The 18,798-nt window shown below is 39.0% G+C and overlaps 2 protein-coding genes across 3 annotated transcripts in view; both read left to right on the top strand.

Annotated features, from left to right (window-relative positions):
* LOC140907941 (uncharacterized) overlaps positions 1-9,818 on the top strand; it is a 123,159-nt gene extending 113,341 nt beyond the window's left edge. The window contains exon 3 of the mRNA XM_073335033.1: positions 9,637-9,818. Coding sequence (XP_073191134.1) covers positions 9,637-9,818 — 182 coding nt within the window. The remainder of the gene's footprint in view (positions 1-9,636) is intronic.
* HDAC9 (histone deacetylase 9) overlaps positions 1-18,798 on the top strand; it is a 704,899-nt gene that overhangs the window by 336,227 nt on the left and 349,874 nt on the right. Inside the window, exons 1-2 of one of the 2 annotated variants that reach the window (XM_073333774.1) lie at positions 13,215-13,232; positions 13,698-13,760. In XM_073333774.1, coding sequence (XP_073189875.1) covers positions 13,739-13,760 — 22 coding nt within the window. In that variant the 5' untranslated portion in view covers positions 13,215-13,232; positions 13,698-13,738. Of the gene's footprint in view, positions 1-13,214; positions 13,233-13,697; positions 13,761-18,798 lie in introns of those variants that run through there. The other variant, XM_073333773.1, reaches the window with a different exon arrangement.

Here is an 18,798-nt window from a genome sequence, read left to right as displayed (position 1 = left end):
CCTAGCCCCTGTCCTAGGTGACCACAGCAGGGTTGGGGGTCGAGCCCCCCAGGAATCCTGGGCCCAGCCTTGTTTGGATTACGAGGACTCTGCCAGGCAGGAGAGTGGAAGGGGAGTCCTCAAGGGCAGGGAGGCCACTTGTTAAAGGAAGTGGGAGCGAGGACTCAGATCCTTCGCTAGCCCACTTCACTGGGGTAGTGCAGAAGCCAGGAAAGTTCCCCACAATAGTGGGACTATTCCCCCGCTTATATATAGCTGACTTAAATGGGAGTGTTGTCTGAACAAGGACAATACAGTGCATGTAATTCATTATTTTCCATAGTCCCTTGTAATTATCAGTTCTCTGTATTTTTCCAGGTACTGCATTATAAGGCCTGCTATTAAGTTTAGTTTTAAAATGTTGAATACAAATATTTAAAAAATCAAGAAGCCGCTCCAAGCTGTGATTTGGTAGTGCCAAAATTTGGTCTTCAGCATGTTACAAGTAAAAGTAATTTTTTTCTGTGTAGCCTGCACATTTAAAGATTTATTTGCAGGGGGGAAAACAAGCAACCTTTGCCCTAGTTTTATCCAGAATTTGGAAAGCTCAGTGATTTGTGTTTACTTTTATTTTGCTTTATTTGGGGTTTTCAGCCTTTTTATTTGAGGTTTGAATAAGAAACATTAAATTTACTGAACTCCTCAGGAGAAATCTCACCTCTGCTGATTTGCATTTATTTCATGAGGATTTAACCTCTCATGTTTTGCTTGGTTTTCAATGAAACAGTAAGGGGTAGATAGATGCTCAACTGTCCATGTAGCTATGAAAATGTATGCCAGTTGAAAGAAAAGGAGTACTTGTGGCACCTTAGAGACTAACAAATTTATTTGAGCATAAGCTTTCGTGAACTACAGCTCACTTCATCGGATGCAATGTATATTCCTGTTTTTGTGTCTTTTTGTAACTTAAGGTTTTGCCTAGAGGGATTTTCTATGTTTTGAATCTGATCAACTTGTAAGGTATTTACCATCCTGATTGTACAAAGGTGATTCTCTTACCTTTTCTTTAATTAAAATTCTTCTTTTAAGAACCTGATTGATTTGTCATTGTTCTTAAGATTGAAGGGTTTGGGTCTGTGTTCACCTGTACAAATTGGTGAGGATTTTTACCAAGCCTTCCCCAGGAAAGGGGGATTTCATGGGGTCCCATAATGAAAGTATTGAAAGGTTCTAGATGTGACTTTTTAATAATAGAGCAGTGAGTGCTAAGTTTGTCTCTGCTATCAGAGGTACGTTTGCATGTGTAATATTATTTCTCTGTGCTAGTCTGCTCTGCAATAAATACAGTTTGTAGAATAATGAAAGCAGAAAAGACGATCAGAGAGCACAACATCACAGCAGGGAAAAGTGGCATGTGAATGCATGTAACTACCATCTGAAATATAGTTGGTACAATAGGTCACATTGTTAATCTACCAATTTAAACAGTGCCTCTTTCAAAGTTTTATGTTAACCATTTGCCATGGGTTAATCTTTCAGCTGGGTTGTTGTTGTATTTCCTAACAAGATATATTTTGCTTTTTGTTTGCTGTTTTTAATCATTATTATTAAATAGAAAATACACTCTGGTTTATTTAAAAATTTAGCAGTGCAAGTGAGAAGCCTTAGCCATTATTTAAGCATCAAATTATCTCGTTTAAAAAGATTGTCCTGTGATTTTCAAGCACTTTATCATCAGTCCAGTAAATATATTGATAACACTGATTTTTATTTTTGTTGTGAGGTTGATTGTTCAAAAATTAACAGATATTTTCAAGAAAGTTACAAAAAGCCCCAGTGTGTTATTTTATTCAAAATGATACAATCTTATAACAAGACAACAGTATTAAAAGACTCTATATTATTATACAGGGGACTGGTAGAGGCCCCTACACTTTCCACTACAAAGGATCCTTGCAACGCTTTCTTCCAGAAGCTCTCACACCTCTACTGTTTGCAGCAGACTTACTATGCAGCCCCCTGAGGCTACAGAACTACCTTTTCTTTGTCCCAGGACATTCCATTCAGATATGATTGAGATAAAAAATGTTACAAATCACTATTTTCCTTCTCTCATTTGTAAGAAATTACCAACATCCCAGAATTGCAGAACACCTTGTGAGTGGGCTCATGGCAATGTCAAAGAATAATAGCAGCACACAGTGCATTGGGACACCAGTGAGCCGCTGGAGCAGCTGTAGTGGAAAGAAGAATGGGGGAATTGTTGAGCTGCCCCCACATGTAAACTCCCAAACCCAGCATATGGCCCACACCCATTTACACTTCCCCAGGTGCACTATGTGGGGAAGGAGCTCCCCTAACTCCAGGGGCGGTGGAGTGGGAGGAGAAAGAGATCGCACCAAGCCAACTGGGCTTCCCCGACCCAGTAACCCATCCACCCCTCTGGGAAAACAACTTTCTCTTGCTGCTAGCCAATGTAGTTAGTCTTAATGTAGCTTAGGTGGTAGCTGCAATGCTGAAGGTGCTAGGTTCACACCCTGCAAATGATTTGTAACAGGGTGCGGAGGCGTTAAAGTTGCACAGGATAGAATTTTTAAAACTTTTTTCTTTAAAAAAAAAAGTCCTAGAAAATTACACACAAAAGAACTTTATTAAAAGAAGGTTAGTTAGGTTGCAAAGCTGAGAACTCAAAAGTTAGGAAATGCCAGATTTTATGGTTGCCCCTTGTGCATATTCATTATGATACCGTCTTTAATTCCATGATCACATACTCTGTTTTCTCCAGAACTGCTGCCTCATTCCTCTGCAAAGGAAGGACGCATAAGAGGACCAAATTAAGGTTACATGGGCAACCATAAACCTGACATTTCCTAACTTCCAAGGGGCATGACATTGCAACCTAAATAGCAGTCTTTTAACTTCATTTTTTAAATGTAAAATCCATACGCTGTGAAACTTACATTAATGGAACATCAAGGCGGAGATGTCTAGCACTCACAAGCATGGAAATTCGAAAAGTTAAGGCTTCACTGAAACATTAATTAAGCCATCTTAAAAAATAGCATGTATATTGAATAGTGCAGATTAAAAAACAACCAGTAATTGTTTGCATTTAACAAAGAAATCAGGAATAAAAAATTACTACTTAATTACAATGTGGCTGAGTTATTCATGTAATAGAAGCCTTAACACTTCCTTATTTTGAGTGCTTGATTTATCAACATTAATATGGCATTAATGCTGTTTTTTAATGTAATTTACTTGTATTTATTTATTTATTTCAAGTTAGAGGGGCAAAGAGAGAACAACATTGTGAAATCACTGTAATGAGATCTCAGTGCTGCTAGAGTGCTTTGGAGTTTCTTCAGTGTTGCTGAATTTCTTGCCACCTCATCACTATTATGTCACTTCAAGAGCGTACTCTTAAGACTAGTGTCATTAAAGCTCTCTAGGTTTAGGACATGCCTGGGGGGAAAAATGAATAGAAAACTCATGTTCCTGCATGAAAAGGCAGATTGAAACATGCATAGATTTAGAAATATGAAACAGATTTTCCTCTTTATCCTTCCCCTCTGGGGGCTATAAAAGATGTATATAAAATGATGTGATCACAACGTAGTTAAAGATTGTATTATAAGCACTGATTGAGCAATGCATTTAAGCATGTGTTTAAATCCCATTGAGATTAATAGGATTTAAGCATGTGCTTAAGTGTTTGCTGAAAAGGGATGGATTTACACACATGCTTAAGTATTATGCTTAAGCATAAGTTAAGCATTTATTTATTTAACTTGCAGATGGTACCAAGTTACGAGGGGTTACAAGTGCTTTTTTAAACAAGGAACAAGTGCTTTGGAGGATAGTATTAAAATTCAAAATGATCTGGACAAACTGAAGAAATGGTCTGAAGTAAATAGGGTGAAATTCAATAAGGATAAATGCAAAGTACTGCAGTTAGAAAGGAACAATCAATTGCACATATACAAAATGGGAAATGACTGCATAGCAAGGAGTACTGCAGAAAGGGATCTGGGGTTTACAGTGGATAACAAGCTAAATATGAGTCAGCAGGGCCGCTTGGAAATAGTGACCATAATATAATAACATTTAGCATTCCTGTGGTGGGAAGAACACCTCAACAGCCCAACACTGTGGCATTTAATTTCAGAAAGGGGAACTATGCAAAAATGAGGAGGATAGTTAAACAGAAATTAAAAGGTACAGTAACTCGAGTGAAATCCCTGCAAGCTGCCTGGATGCTTTTCAAAGACACCATAATAGAGGCCTCAACATAAATGTATACCCCAAATTAAAAAACACAGTAAAAGAATTTAAAAAGAGCCACCGTGTCTGAATAACTATGTAAAAGAAGCAGTGAGAGATAAAAAGGCATATTTTAAAAAGTGGAAGTCAAATCCTAGTGAGGTAAATAGAAAGGAGCATAAACACCACCAAATTAAATGTAAAAATGTAATAAGAAAAGCCAAAAAGGAGTTTGAAGAACAGCTAGCCAAAAACTCAAAAGGTAATAACAAAATGTTTTTTAAGTACATCAGAAGCAGGAAGCCTGCTAAACAACCATTGGGGCCCCGGACTATCGAGATACAAAAGGAGCACTTAAAGATGATAAAGTCATTGCAGAGAAACTAAATGAATTCTTTGCTTCAGTCTTCACAGCTGAGGATGTTAGGGAGATTCCCAAACCTGAACCATCTTTTGTAGGTGACAGATCTGAAGAATTGTCACAGATTGAAGTGTCACTAGAGGAGGTTTTGGAATTAATTGAGAAACTTAACAGTAACAAGTCACTGGGACCAGATGGCATTCACCCAAGAGTTCTGAAAGAACTCAAATGTGAAATTGTGGAACTATTAACTATGGTTTGTAACCTGTCCTTTAAATCAGCTACTGTACCCAGTGACTGGAAGATAGCTAATGTAATGCCAATATTTAAGAAGGGCTCTAGAGGTGATCCTGGCAATTATTGACCGGTAAGTCTAACGTCAGTACTGGGCAAATTAGTTGAAACAATAGTAAAGAATAAAATTGTCAGACACATAGAAGAACATAAATTGTTGCGCAAAAGTCAACATGGTTTCTGTAAAGGGAGATCACGTCTTACTAATCTATTAGAGTTCTTTGAGGGGGTCAACAAACATGTGGACAAGGGGGATCCAGTGGACATAGTGTACTTAGATTTCCATAAAGCCTTTGACAAGGTCCCTCACCAAAGGCTCTTACGTAAATTAAGTTGCTATGGGATAAGAGGGAAGATCCTTTCATGGATTGAGAACTGGTTAAAAGACAGGGAACAAAGGGTAGGAATAAATGGTAAATTTTCAGAATGGACAGGGGTAACTAGTGGTGTTCCCCAAGGGTCAGTCCTAGGACCAATCCTATTCAACATATTCATACATGATCTGGAGAAAGGGGTAAACAGTGAGGTGGTAAGTTTGCAGATGATACTAAACTGCTCAAGATAGTTAAGACCAAAGCAGACTGTGAAGAACTTCAAAAAGATCTCACAAAACTAAGTGATTGGGCAACAAAATGGCAAATGAAATTTAATGTGGATAAATGTAAAGTAATGCACATTGGAAAAAATAACCCCAACTATACATACAATATGATGGGGATTAGCGACAACTAATCAGGAGAAAGATCTTGGAGTCATCGTGGATAGTTCTCTGAAGACGTCCACGTGGTGTGCAGCAGCAGTCAAAAAAGCAAACAGGATGTTAGGAATCATTGAAAAAGGGATACAGAATAAGCAGAGAATATCTTATTGCCCTTATATAAATCCATGGTATGCCCACATCTTGAATACTGCATACATATGTGGTCCTCTCATCTCAAAAAAGATATACTGGCATTAGAAAAGGTTCAGAAAAGGGCAACTAAAATGATTAGAGGTTTGGAATGGGTCCTATATGAGGAGAGTTTAAAGAGGCTAGGACTTTTCAGCTTGGAAAAGAGGAGACTAAGGGGGGATATGATAGAGATATATAAAATCATGAGTGGTGTGGAGAAAGTGAATAAGGAAAAGTTATTTATTTATTCCCATAATAAAAGAACTAGGCGCCACCAAATGAAATTAATGGGTAGCAGGTTTAAAACAAATAAAAGAAATTTCTTCTTCACTCAGTGCACAGTCAACCTGTGGAACTCCTTGCCTGAGGAGGTTGTGAAGGCTAGGACAATAACAGGGTTTAAAAGAGAACTGGATAAATTCATGGAGATTAAGTCCATTAATGCCTGTTAGCTTGGATGGGTAAGGAATGGTGTCCCTAGCCTCAGAGGGAGGAGATGGATGGCAGCAGAGAGATCACTAAATCATTACCTGTTAGGTTCACTCCCTCTGGGGCACCTGCCATTGGCCACTGTCGGCAGACAGGATACTGGGCTGGATGGACCTTTGATCTGACCCTGTATGGCTGTTCTTATGTTCTTATGTTCTAACAGTGTAACACTGTTGCAAAAAAAAAAAGTGAACCTCATTCTGGGGCGTATTAGGAGGCATGTTGTAAGCATGACACAAGAAGTAATTCTTCCAATCTACTCTGCACTGGTAAGGCCTCAGCTGGAGTATTGTGTCCAGTTCCGGGTGCCACATCTCAGGAAAGATGTGGACAAATTGAAGAAAGTCCAGAGGAGAGCAACAAAAATGATTAAAGGTCTAGAAAACATGACCTATGAGGGAAGATTGGAAAAAAAATGGGTTTAGTCTGCAGAAAAGAAGACTGAAGGGGGGACATGATAACCGTTTTCAAGTACATAAAAAGTTGTTACAAGGAGGAGGATGAAAAATTGTTCTCATTAATCTCTGAGGATAGGACAAGAAGCAATGTGCTTAAATTGTCGCAAGAGAGGTTTAGGTTGGACATTAGGAAAAACTTCCTAACCATGAGGGTAGTTAAGTACTGTAAGAAATTGCTTAGGGATGTTGTGGAATCTCCATCATAGGAGGTTTTTAAGAATAGGTTAGACAAACACCTGTCAAGAATGGTCTTTTATTATGTCGTCCTGCCTTCAGTGTAGGGACTAGACTAGATGACCTGTTGAGGTCCTTTTCAGTCCTACACTTCTGTGATTCTTCGCTTTGTTTAATCACAGCCATAATGCATGTGCACAAAGGGGAAGAATCAAAGTTGCAAAAGTCCTAACTTATTCCTTGATTTTGCAAAAAAAAAAAATTGACTTTGCAATAAATAACATTTTAATTTAGTTTTATATATAAAATTTAAAATGTGTATTCTTATATATGCTCAGATACAATACTGATGATCGCTGGTATAATAATTTAGATAGTATAGTATGTTTATGTTTTTATATATGTATGCTAAAAATTAAGGTTGCCTCAAGTTAGGCACTCAAGTGCATATTTATACTCCTACAAAATATTCTGATTTTTCCTAACTAAGCCTCCCTAACTTCTGTTTGAAGTCAAGTGGACCTGTGAATGCCCAGCACCACTGAAAATCAGTCCAGTCCACTTATTTAGGAGCCTAAATACGAATTTAGGCAGCAAGGTTTGAAAATTATGAACATTCTATACTGTATACCGTTTTTAACTTACCCTTTAGGTGGTATTCTGTAACACAGAATTTGTTGATTTGAGGCACTGAATTAGGAAACTGAGCCACACACTCTGAGTGGATCAAAGGCTTTGTGACATACATATGTGTGACAAAAGCTTTTTCTACACTAGAGAAATTTTCTATTCTAAGTAATGTTAGACTTTAACCCCAACCCCACTTGTCAGTCACCTCACACCCACACACAAACGTGCTCCATACTTCATTTTGCGCGTGTTCCACAAAAAAATGGATTATTCTTGCTTTCCACAAGTCTTAAGAATCATTGCTCTCTCAATAGTCAGTTTGCACTGCTCTTTTTCAGTATAGTCTGGCAGCTTAATGCACTTTTTGGCAGTATCTTGTTTTAGTGTCCATACAATGTTTTTGTGCATTATGGATTTCAAGACCCTGAATGCAAAGAAATTCCCTGATGACACTTTGTCACTGGAATAAGAACACCACCGCCTCCTGATTCACAAGCCAGATGTCAGTGAAATTACTTTAATTAAATTTCAATTATTTTATTGAACACTTCACACTAATATTTTGTTATAGAACAGAATTAACTAGGAGGTACAGATGATATATCTGTATTAGTGTCTGTATAAACCGTATAGCTTATTAGTACTTTCCTCTTATCCCCCCAAACCAAGACATCATTATATAGGTAAGAGCAGAAAGAAAAGGAAATGGGCCACTGCATCTAGAAGCTGTGAAACTGATGCTGCTTTGTGTCTTTGTAGTTGGACATGTCAATTACTTGTGATCCAAGGAATCCATGTCAGGTAACATCTTAGAGTGGTCTATGAAGGGTAAACATGTCATGCACCAAGTTCCAGGAATATGAAATGGCAGATGGAGTGACATGTACATTGAAACTACCTTCTTGAGTTATGGCCACAGCCATAGTGGCATCATTTGGATTACCCTGAAGACTTAGATTCGTAGCCTCCACATATGCAGCTGGCTGGTAGAAGACATTGCAAACATAAAGAGCACCAATGAGGCACAAATACAAGAGCTCTACAAAGAAGAAATGAAGTCAAGGATAGCTGCAGATGTGGGGACAGAGAAGCCACTAGTAAGAAACTAGAGCTGTGCATCAATCCTTTACACCCCACTAAGCACCCAAAGTCAATGGTAAACATTGTCAGTGGTGGAATGACACCACCATCCATCAATGTACATGACACTCTTAAAATTGGAATTCGCCAAATGCAAGAATTTGAACATGGCTGACCAAAGAGTTCTATGACACAATACTAAGGATAACAGAGCAACTGGCAGTGACAAAAAAGCATGTGCAGATTGGTCCAACAAAGATATTTGATACTAACCTTATCTGTTCAAGAGGCTTACAAGACACTTACCAGGGTGAGCATCAAGAATATTTTGTCATGTGAGTTGGCTCCTGTATCAACCTCAATGTTCACTGGCTCTGGTGACATAAGGATTACCCATGCTATGTCTAACCTATAGAATCAGCTGCAGGCAGAGGTGTCAACTAGGCATACTTCACAAGAGATAACCTGCACAATTATTGACAGTTCCGTAGTTCTTTGGCTAATACACTAGCCAGCAAGAGGTATCATCAACGACTTGTGACCAGTTTCAGAGATTATATTAAACACAAGGCAGCAGTAGGCGATGTATACCTTGTCTTTGACAGGTACAAAGACTTCAGCACAAGATTTAGCAGAGCTACAGAAACAAGCAGAGTGTGTCAGTTGAGTACAAGTACACAGCTTCCTCCACAGAAAGGTTACTTGATAGTAACTGAAAATAAGACACAGATGATTGGCATAGTTTGTACCAAACTCATTAACAAGACAAGAAATTTCACCAGTGACACACATTAAAGCACAAGCTAGTCATCACAGGCAGTGACAACACCACAGCTGAAATAAACAAGGGAGATGTAGTGATCAATAGAGAGTATATGGCCACCTCTCATGAGGAAGCCAACAACATCCTTGCACAACAAAGAGTGATGGTTGCAAAACATAGTCAGTTGGTAATATCATTATTATCAGATGACACTGATGTATTTGTCTTTTTTTTGCACCACTGCCTTGAACAGAGTCTAACCTCTTCCGTGATTTTGGAACCCAGGTACAAGAGAGAGCTGTAATAGACATCCATGCTCCTGCAGAGCAACACCAGAACATTGTACCAGGACTGTTAACTGCCCATGCACTCTCAGGTGATACAGTAGTTTCCTATTTCGGCCTCGGCAAAAGCACTATGTTTGAGTTTCTGTGAGCTGGATGCTCCCTCCCTCTTCTGGATGACTCAGTGCAGCAATGCCTGATGTCATTGAAATTCATGGCTGCATGCTACGGACAATCAAATTGTGCCACCATGTCAGAAGCATGGTAGAAATCGGTAGCAAAAAATGGCAAATGTCAACACCAAATCTCAGTTTCCTACCACTAACTGAAGCATTTATAGTAAATGTAAAATGAGTTTCAGAGTAACAGCCGTGTTAGTCTGTATTCGCAAAAAAATACATCAGGTGGATTTGTGCTGGAAATGGCCCACCTGATGATCACTTTAGATAAGCTATTACCAGCAGGACAGTGGGGTGGGAGGAGGTATTGGTTCATATTCTCTGTGTATATATAAAGTCTGCTGCAGTTTCCACGATATGCATCTGATGAAGTGAGCTGTAGCTCACGAAAGCTTATGCTCTAATAAATTGGTTAGTCTCTAAGCTGCCACAAGTACTCCTTTTCTTTTTGTAAAATGAGTACATTTTCAAGCATGTGTGTGGAAAAGTGCTTTGAATCCAGAGACACCGGCACTTGATCCACTGCAGTATGGATGGATGCACAATGACAGTTCCAAGTCTCTGTTTTCAAAAACTGTACCAGACAATGTCATGCTTGCTTATAACAGGGTTAGAAAAAGAACTAGATAAATTCATGGAGGACAGGTCTATCAATGGCTATTAGCCAAGATGGGCAGGGATGGTGTCCCTAGCCTCTGTTTGCCAGAAGCTGGGAATGAGCAACAGGGAATGGATCACTTGATGATTACCTGTTCATTCCCTCTGGGGCACCTGGCATAGGCCACTGTCAGAAGGCAAGATATTGGGCTATGTGGACCTTTGGTCTGACCCAGTGTGGCCATTCTTATGTTCTCCTCCATATATTTTGGAGTTAATAAAGTACTCTTGTGAGAGTGATATGCCTTGTAAGTCTATGAGAAGTAGATGTAACAGTCCCAATCATATTGTGTGCATGCCAAGGAGGTGTATTGTGTTGCAATGATTTCAAAAAATCAGCATTAGCATTTGCAGATGAAAACTACAATGACAAGTAGTCAGTGTTATTACTCATATGCGGACACTCAACTGTAGTTTGATTGAGAGAGAACACTAGTAATCATTTATAATGATTCCATTTGTTGTTGTTCTTTTGTTGATATATATAATGTGTTGAATATTTTTTACATTAAAAAGAGTGGTCACTATATAAAATGATAATTGAGGTCCATGCTATCCCCTAATTTTCATCCTCATGTACACCTATTACTCAAATATTATTGTTATTGATGATATTGCACATGTTAAATACCTGCATTTCACTTATTAGAATTCTTCTGCCTTGATTTTCTTTGCCCCAAATCATGCAAACTCTTTTAATGATTATGGGGGGTGGTGAAGGTGGAATGAGAAGTCAATATTTCAATATGCTCAACAGTGGTAGAGGGTCATCATCAGGCAGATTCTTAAAATGTATGGTCTTGAGATACAGAATCCACAATAAAACCTTGTATGGACCCTAAAGCAAGGTTGATCAGAATGGCAGCCAGACTGCAGATGCAGGATTAAATTGTTCCAGCAGGCCTTCCGCTACTGACCTGCAGTGCATCCATGGTCTATATAAATGTCCCAGAAACCACTTCTGGGAGCAGTGTGGGGAACTACAGGATGGTTACCCATAGGGCATTGCAACGGAAACATTTAGAACAATGCTAATGTGAATCTGTGTTTACAGCTATAATGGTCTTTAGACCGAATCAGCATGACTAGTGTGGATGCATTGAACTGTCTGTGCTGAAACTAGTTCTATCCTGTCAGTTCAGTGACAAACAATTCAGTTCTCTACACTTGACCTAAAAGCAGAATTGAATCCATAGTTCAGCTTAGTAACCTTGCACCTCCAAGAGAGAAAAGAGGTATGGTTGAAATGGCTCAGAGATTAGTTGAGTCTCATAAGGACAATTGAACATGTGCATCTGCTGCCTTATTTGACTTTCTAGTAGCGTAATTACTAACCTGCTGTGGTTGCCTTCCCCTTCTCAGAACTGGAATACTCTGATGTACCTCTTGAGAGGTTTGTGGCTAGTTTATACTCTTTATATGGTCTATTAAAAAGCTGATATGGTTTGGCTAGAACAATGGTGCACTATTTGCGTACATATAGCAAACTCTATATAGCAATACTGAACCAAAAGAAACCAGGTGTATCATCTGTAACGTTGATTTACGTATCTACTTCTGTGTGTGCACGTATAAAGACCTTTGTACTTAGTTAGCAAATATAATCTGCACCTACCTTTTAAAATGCAAATAGACAGTTCTTGGGAGTAAGGGGAGAAGAGAGCAGGCAACAGCTACACTTGACATTGCATCACACAGTAGCTTGCAAGATGCACAGCAACATGTAGTTTTAACGTTTCTATGAAAGTCTAAAAGCTGCTATTTTGAGTCCACGTTTCCTTTTAAACTCAGATAACTGCAGTAAAAATTGTTTAGAGCTGAAGCTGTGAGAGAGGCAGACGAGTGCAGCTCTTGTCCAAAGACTAATAAATAACTGGAATAGCGCATCTCTAATATGCGGTACTGCAGTTGAAAACAGACATTAGGACGATATCAATCATCCTAAAAATGAACAAACTGCTTATAATGAAAGTGAAAAAAATGGATCCCTCATTAATATGCCTCCCACCCACCGCAGTCTGATTGGTTTCAGAAGCCACTGCTTCTGAGCGTACTGTAGGACCTGAAACTAAAAGACAGCAGCAAGATTCTAGTGCTACAGCCAAGTGCAGCGTAGCCAGAGAAACAGGCAACAAAAATAGAATGCCAGGATTGCTGTGCGTGGGTGAGGCAGAAACCACATTATGAGCGAAAGCTTCCAGTATTATTTTAGAACCAATCCAGAGCCCTTCTCATTTTGTTCTCTTTTCACAAAATACCCATGGGGAGGATCGGAGGAGAAAGAAAGAAAGAAATAAAAGACATCTAGAATTTTAATTTATAGTTCCCTTCTTGTTTTCTTGCTTGAAAAGCTGCTCAGAAACATACATTTGTGCACAAATAAGTTTGACAGTGGGAAAGGGTTAATTACTTTTGAGGATTGGCAAGAGAATTGCAGTTTGAAAGACAGAGACTGGACAGCTGTGTTTGCTGTGGTATTTTTAAGTGCATTAATGCAGGCTCCAATCACTGGGCCATGCTTGACCTATTTTTGGCTCAGGCTGGCCATTGTTCTATTTCTGTTGCCTGTGGGCCACACTGTTGTTGATTCATATGCAAATGAGTTATCACTAGCTTCAGCCAACTTTGCAGAGACACAGAGAAAGGGAGATAGAGAGAGAGAGGAGAGACGGAGAGGAGAGAGAGAAAGGAGGAGGGCACAGAGACAGAAACACTTGTCAAGGCTGAGGGTAATTGAAACTAAGCCCTTAGGGGCTGAAGTCCCTGGAAACGGTGCTTATTTGGTTTTATTTTTTAAAGTGGCTTTATTCTCCCCACCACCACCCCACAAGAAAGCCTGAAGCACAAATACATTTCTTCATCCACCTGCTGTTGGCTTCCAGAACACAACTATTCCAACTCAGAGGTGCATAGTCCACTGAGTCCTCCTTATTATTTTGCAGCAGACTGGGGCAGAGCAAAAATGGATTGTTCTTTTGTTTTTTAAATAGATATTTATTCAAATGCTTAAATATTGTTAATTACCAAAGTCTATTATTTCTCCAACCCCCCCCCCCCCCGTGAAGGAGGTAGGATTAGAGAGGGTAGCTCCTGACACCCCTGTATACAGTGATGAATCTTTCGTGTAGCTGAAGTACAGACTGATTGGAATATGCTGCAGACAATTTACGAGAGCGAATCGTGTTTTTCCTCAGATGGAGTTTCTGGACGTGAACAGCTCTTTGCTCAGCAAAGAATGCACAGTATGATCAGCTCAGGTAAGAGGCAGTTCAATAACTAAGGCTTCTCTGTCTGGAGGATGACTTTCTCAGGAAATACAAACTGTCACAGTAAAGCACTTCTGCTTTAAGGAGTTGGTTCTATTTCAAGTTCTTTTATTCTGCTTTTTATTAAATGATTATCTCTACAACAATATTATGTGAACACTTGCTGCTGCTGTTGTGGTTTTCTTTTAAGCCTGCTGCTTCCAAGCAGAAAGAAAACTAGCAAGTAAAATGCAGTGCGGGGTTTTTTTCTCTCTTTTTCTGTGATGGCAAAATGGGGCTTGCAATGATTGCAGGCTCAGTCAGAATGAGACTCCATCAAACAAGACCGTATCAGCAGGCTGCAATTCATATAACTCATATTAGTCAGTTTTGTTCATATATCATTTTGTAAGCAGGAATAGGTCAATTTGTAAGTTTCTTTTTCTCAATTTACAGACAGAGTTTTCTGTAAAAGTCCTTTTCTGTTTTCATAATGCTGTCATTTTTGATTATTCTAAAGTAAATCTGTGTCTTTCTTACATAGGGCTCCCGTAACTTTAAACATATTACTTTACTTTAAACCTGTTTGTACCTTTAAACATATTTGGGAACCTTGGCAGTGCCAGTCAGATGTGATGACTCACTGAAAATGTAAGTTGGATGTGTTTTTAAAGCAGGTGTTTTAAAGCTGCAGTTACAGAATAACAGATATTATCTCACAGTTTTGAAGACCTTGTATTTTCTAGTTTCTGTAGTATCTGTGTTTTAGACCTTGCAAATGATGCACTGAAACTGAATTACGTTGCAAGAGTTTAACAAGATAACTTAGTAAAATAACCCAGAGTGCAAGTCAAATTTGGTCTCTCTCTGGTTAACACTGTGAGGTTCTGGCTTTGGTTTTACAGTGCTTAACTTCATTATGTTTGGGGACACAATGTTATCTGCTTTATGCACTTTCAACTCCTTGTTTCTGGTTCTCCTTTATTACAGTAGTTGTAAAGTTGGCTTTGCATAAGACCTGCATGTGAAATTTGCTGTGAATTGCTCACATAGACTTCAATCTTAGTTAACCCCCCGAAACAGTCACAAAACTTGGCAGTGCTTCCCACTTTCCGAAGTGTGAGCATGTCTGAAAAAACCCTTTTGCTGGTTCGCAACATGCCTGTTCTAATGGTCATATCCTTGGTCCACCTGTTGAACCTTCTATGATTAGTATATATATTTGATATCTACTTCCTTTCCTGTTTTGTGGACAGGGATAAGCTGAGAGTTGTATTTGTTTCATACTGGGGTGGAACTGAGAAGCAGAATATTGGTTTCAGATATTAAAATAAATTGTAATGTTGTGAGAGTTTGTCAACTGGGAATGCCTGCCTTTTCTTTTGTCAACTGGGAATGCCTGCCTGCCTCAAGTTGCAGTGGGGGAGGTTTAGATTGGATATTAGGAAAAACTTTTTCACTAAGAGGGTGGTGAAACACTGGAATGCGTTACCTAGGGAGGTGGTAGAATCTCCTTCCTTAGAGGTTTTTAAGGTCAGGCTTGACAAAGCCCTGGCTGGGATGATTTAACTGGGAATTGGTCCTGCTTTGAGCAGGGGGTTGGACTAGATGACCTTCTGGGGTCCCTTCCAACCCTGATATTCTATGATTCTATGATTCTATGATTCAGCCAAGGCATATACATGTCTTAACAGCACAGTAAATAATTTCCGTTGCAGAAAACCCAGGCCACCTAGGAATAATTATACATTGAGAGAAGTGATGAAAGACTGAAGAAGTGCTTAAATGCAATCTCAAGCCTGGAGATAATGGTATGGGAGAGGGAACTTTTGACCAGTACTGCTTAGTATTGTCTGTTTTCTCTGTTGTAAAGCTTTTTTCCCCTCCCATTGTGACTCAGTTTTTGGTCTCCTCTTCAAGAATTTCCAAAGCTGTTTCTTTGTGTTTTGGGAATAGGTTTTGTACCACTCGTGCCAGGTTCCTTGTTTAAAAAAAAATCTGGGGGTAAATTTGTTCATAAGTGTAAAGGTTTAAGCCACGGCTCAGACTGAGGCTAAGCTCCGAAATTTCTTTCAAGCTTTCTCACAACTCTGCCAAGCCACCTAAGCATAGACCTGTTGTTATAATCACTGGCCTACTGTGCACAGATTAATAGGTGTATGGTGGTTTTGTAATAGGCACCGACATAACCCAGAGATCGGACTAGGACCACTCTTTTCGTTTTCATTTGCAAAAAAGCCAATTTTGAACACAGTTTTACAGAGGTGGAAAGTTAGTGCATAACCCTGTGCTTCCTTGAACTACCAGTCAGTGCCATTTGAATAACAGCAGTTATCTGATTTGGAACCCAAGAAAAGCTGGTACTTTTCTGTGAGATTATAGCTCTATTTTCCTTCCTTGGAGACAAGAATGTCAGATAACATCTGTCTTTTATCTGGTATTGTTAGATCCATGTAACACATAAAACTTCTTCTAAATCAATAGATAATGTTTTAATGGCTTCCTTTCTTAATTGGGAGACAAAAGACTGTCTTCCAGTTGAAGGCTTTAAACAGTTTAAAAGTTACTTTGTTTAAAACAAAAAACATTTTTCAGTATTTATGCTGACCTTTAAAATACACAAATAAAATACAACTAGTTAACAATTTACATAGTCTGCAGTTTAATCCATCACATGTGTGACTAGAGGGTCCAGTGTTATATGTTGGCTCATGTTTTACAGAACTTATGAAAAATGTCACATCAATCGATGAAATCTAATAAAACACTAAGGATCCATATATTTCTGAACTGGAAAGGTGCCTCCCGTTTGTTCTATAATATTTTATCACACTGTTATGCAACAAATAATAAATGAGATGCTGCTGTACCTTAATGTGATTTAAAATGAAAACACCCCTACCCCCCACATTTCTGAAATTTGTGAAAGACATCTGTGTCAGCAGAACCTGCTCTACTGCTTATAGGAGAGAGGAGTTGCTCCTCTAAGGCTGCTAGGGTGCTATATGGCTTTGTTAGACAGGGTGGCTAAATTGTCAGCTAATTGTAGTGGTTTTTTGTGTGTGTACACTAATAGCTTAGTGGTCTGTTTTCTCATGTAGACGTGTAACTTCCATTCCTATTAATGCGCTATGAATATTTATCATAAGAGACTAGACCTCTAAATATTTACACTGTGCACCCTTAATCCTTCAGAAATCTAGGAATTAGCACAAATTTAGCACTCAGTTAATGGATTTTTAGATTTGCAAATCTCCAGATTCACTGTGCATGCATTCCTCAGCTCTATTTTTAAGATAGATGGAGTCAACCCCAAAGGAGACACTTCCAATGGGCATCTGATATGTATTCGCAAACCAAACTCTCTGAGGAATTTCTAAGAATACCAGGCATATGAAATACTCCTGTCATGTGAAACAGCACTTCTGGTATTCCCTTAATTACTGCTTTGCCTGCCTGCCTCCATCTCAGCTTGTAAATCACCTTATGAATGGGATGATCTGGATAAGTACCAATCAAAGTATAATCATGAATGGGACAATCCAGATAGGCACCAAATCAAGAAGGTATATAATTACAAACACCTACACCCTATGTCAGACAATAAGAATATCAGCGATCTTGAAAAAGACTGTACTATATGTTAATGTATGGTATTATTTGCTCTGAAATGCACTACCACGTACTCGGCAGGTTTCTTTAACAAGACAATACTGATTAAAATTATGGTATCAACTATGTATTTTAGACAAAAGAAAGTGAACTTCTCTCTTTCTCTCTAAGGAAAAAATACTTTGTCTTGTTAATTTCCCCACTGAAAATGGGGAAAGTGTGTTGGGTCAAGCTGATCTCTAGTGAAAGGCCAGTAAGCTTAACAGAGCAAGGCAAATAATTTGCCCAGAACAATAATAATTGATGTTTAATACTACTAAGCTTTTTTAGAGCAGGGCAAAAATTTGCACTGAACAATAATAATTGGATTAAATGGAGCTTAACCAGTGATGAATTTGGCCTTTGTGTAGAGGGGAGACGTAGATTTACCATGCTGTGAGAACTGAGGATACATGGCTTTGAGAAGTAAACCCAAGATCATGAATCCTTTTATTCATTAAATATTCCTTGCCATTTTTTAAGAAGGGTAGGGATGTTGGTCCTGCTTTCCTGGCCATATTCCAACATGGATTCCTGCATTCTTCCTCCCTGCACTCTACCTGCATTTGTATTTGGATAAAGAATTCTTCTCTTCTGATCCTATACTGTTGTGTTGTGCTTACAAGCCTGGTCAAAGCTCAAGAAAGAGCTTGAGTTCTAAGCCTAAATGTGCTGTTGACTTGCTGGCCCTGGGCAAGTTACATAACTTGGTACATCTCAGTTTTTCCCGTAAAATCAGGAAAATAATTCTTACTTATCAGGCTCACAAGGATGTTCCCCGTGAAGTAAAATAATTCAGAATGACGTATTTGATTAACGTAGCCTCTCTATCTGCTTCCAAAAGATTTGCAATTTCCTGAAATCTAGTCAGTGCATGTATTTTCAAATATTTTATTCTGTGGTTTGATCAAGAAATTCAAGTTGCATTGCTTAGAGGTGAGTGGTGGAATAAATCATGTTTGTTCATAGAATCATAGAATATCAGGGTTGGAAGGGACCCCAGAAGGTCATCTAGTCCAACCCCCTGCTCAAAGCAGGACCAATTCCCAGTTAAATCATCCCAGCCAGGGCTTTGTCAAGCCTGACCTTAAAAACCTCTAAGGAAGGAGATTCTACCACCTCCCTAGGTAACGCATTCCAATGTTTCACCACCCTCTTAGTGAAAAAGTTTTTCCTAATATCCAATCTAAACCTCCCCCACTGCAACTTGAGACCATTACTCCTCGTTCTGTCATCTGCTACCATTGAGAACAGTCTAGAGCCATCCTCTTTGGAACCCCCTTTCAGGTAGTTGAAAGCAGCTATCAAATCCCCCCTCATTCTTCTCTTCTGCAGGCTAAACAATCCCAGCTCCCTCAGCCTCTCCTCATAACTCATGTGTTCCAGTCCCCTAATCATT

This window comes from Lepidochelys kempii, chromosome 2 (genome assembly GCF_965140265.1).
Source record: "Lepidochelys kempii isolate rLepKem1 chromosome 2, rLepKem1.hap2, whole genome shotgun sequence".
In the NCBI taxonomy this organism is placed as follows: domain Eukaryota; kingdom Metazoa; phylum Chordata; order Testudines; family Cheloniidae; genus Lepidochelys; species Lepidochelys kempii.
This window is presented reverse-complemented; position numbering and strand designations above follow the sequence as displayed.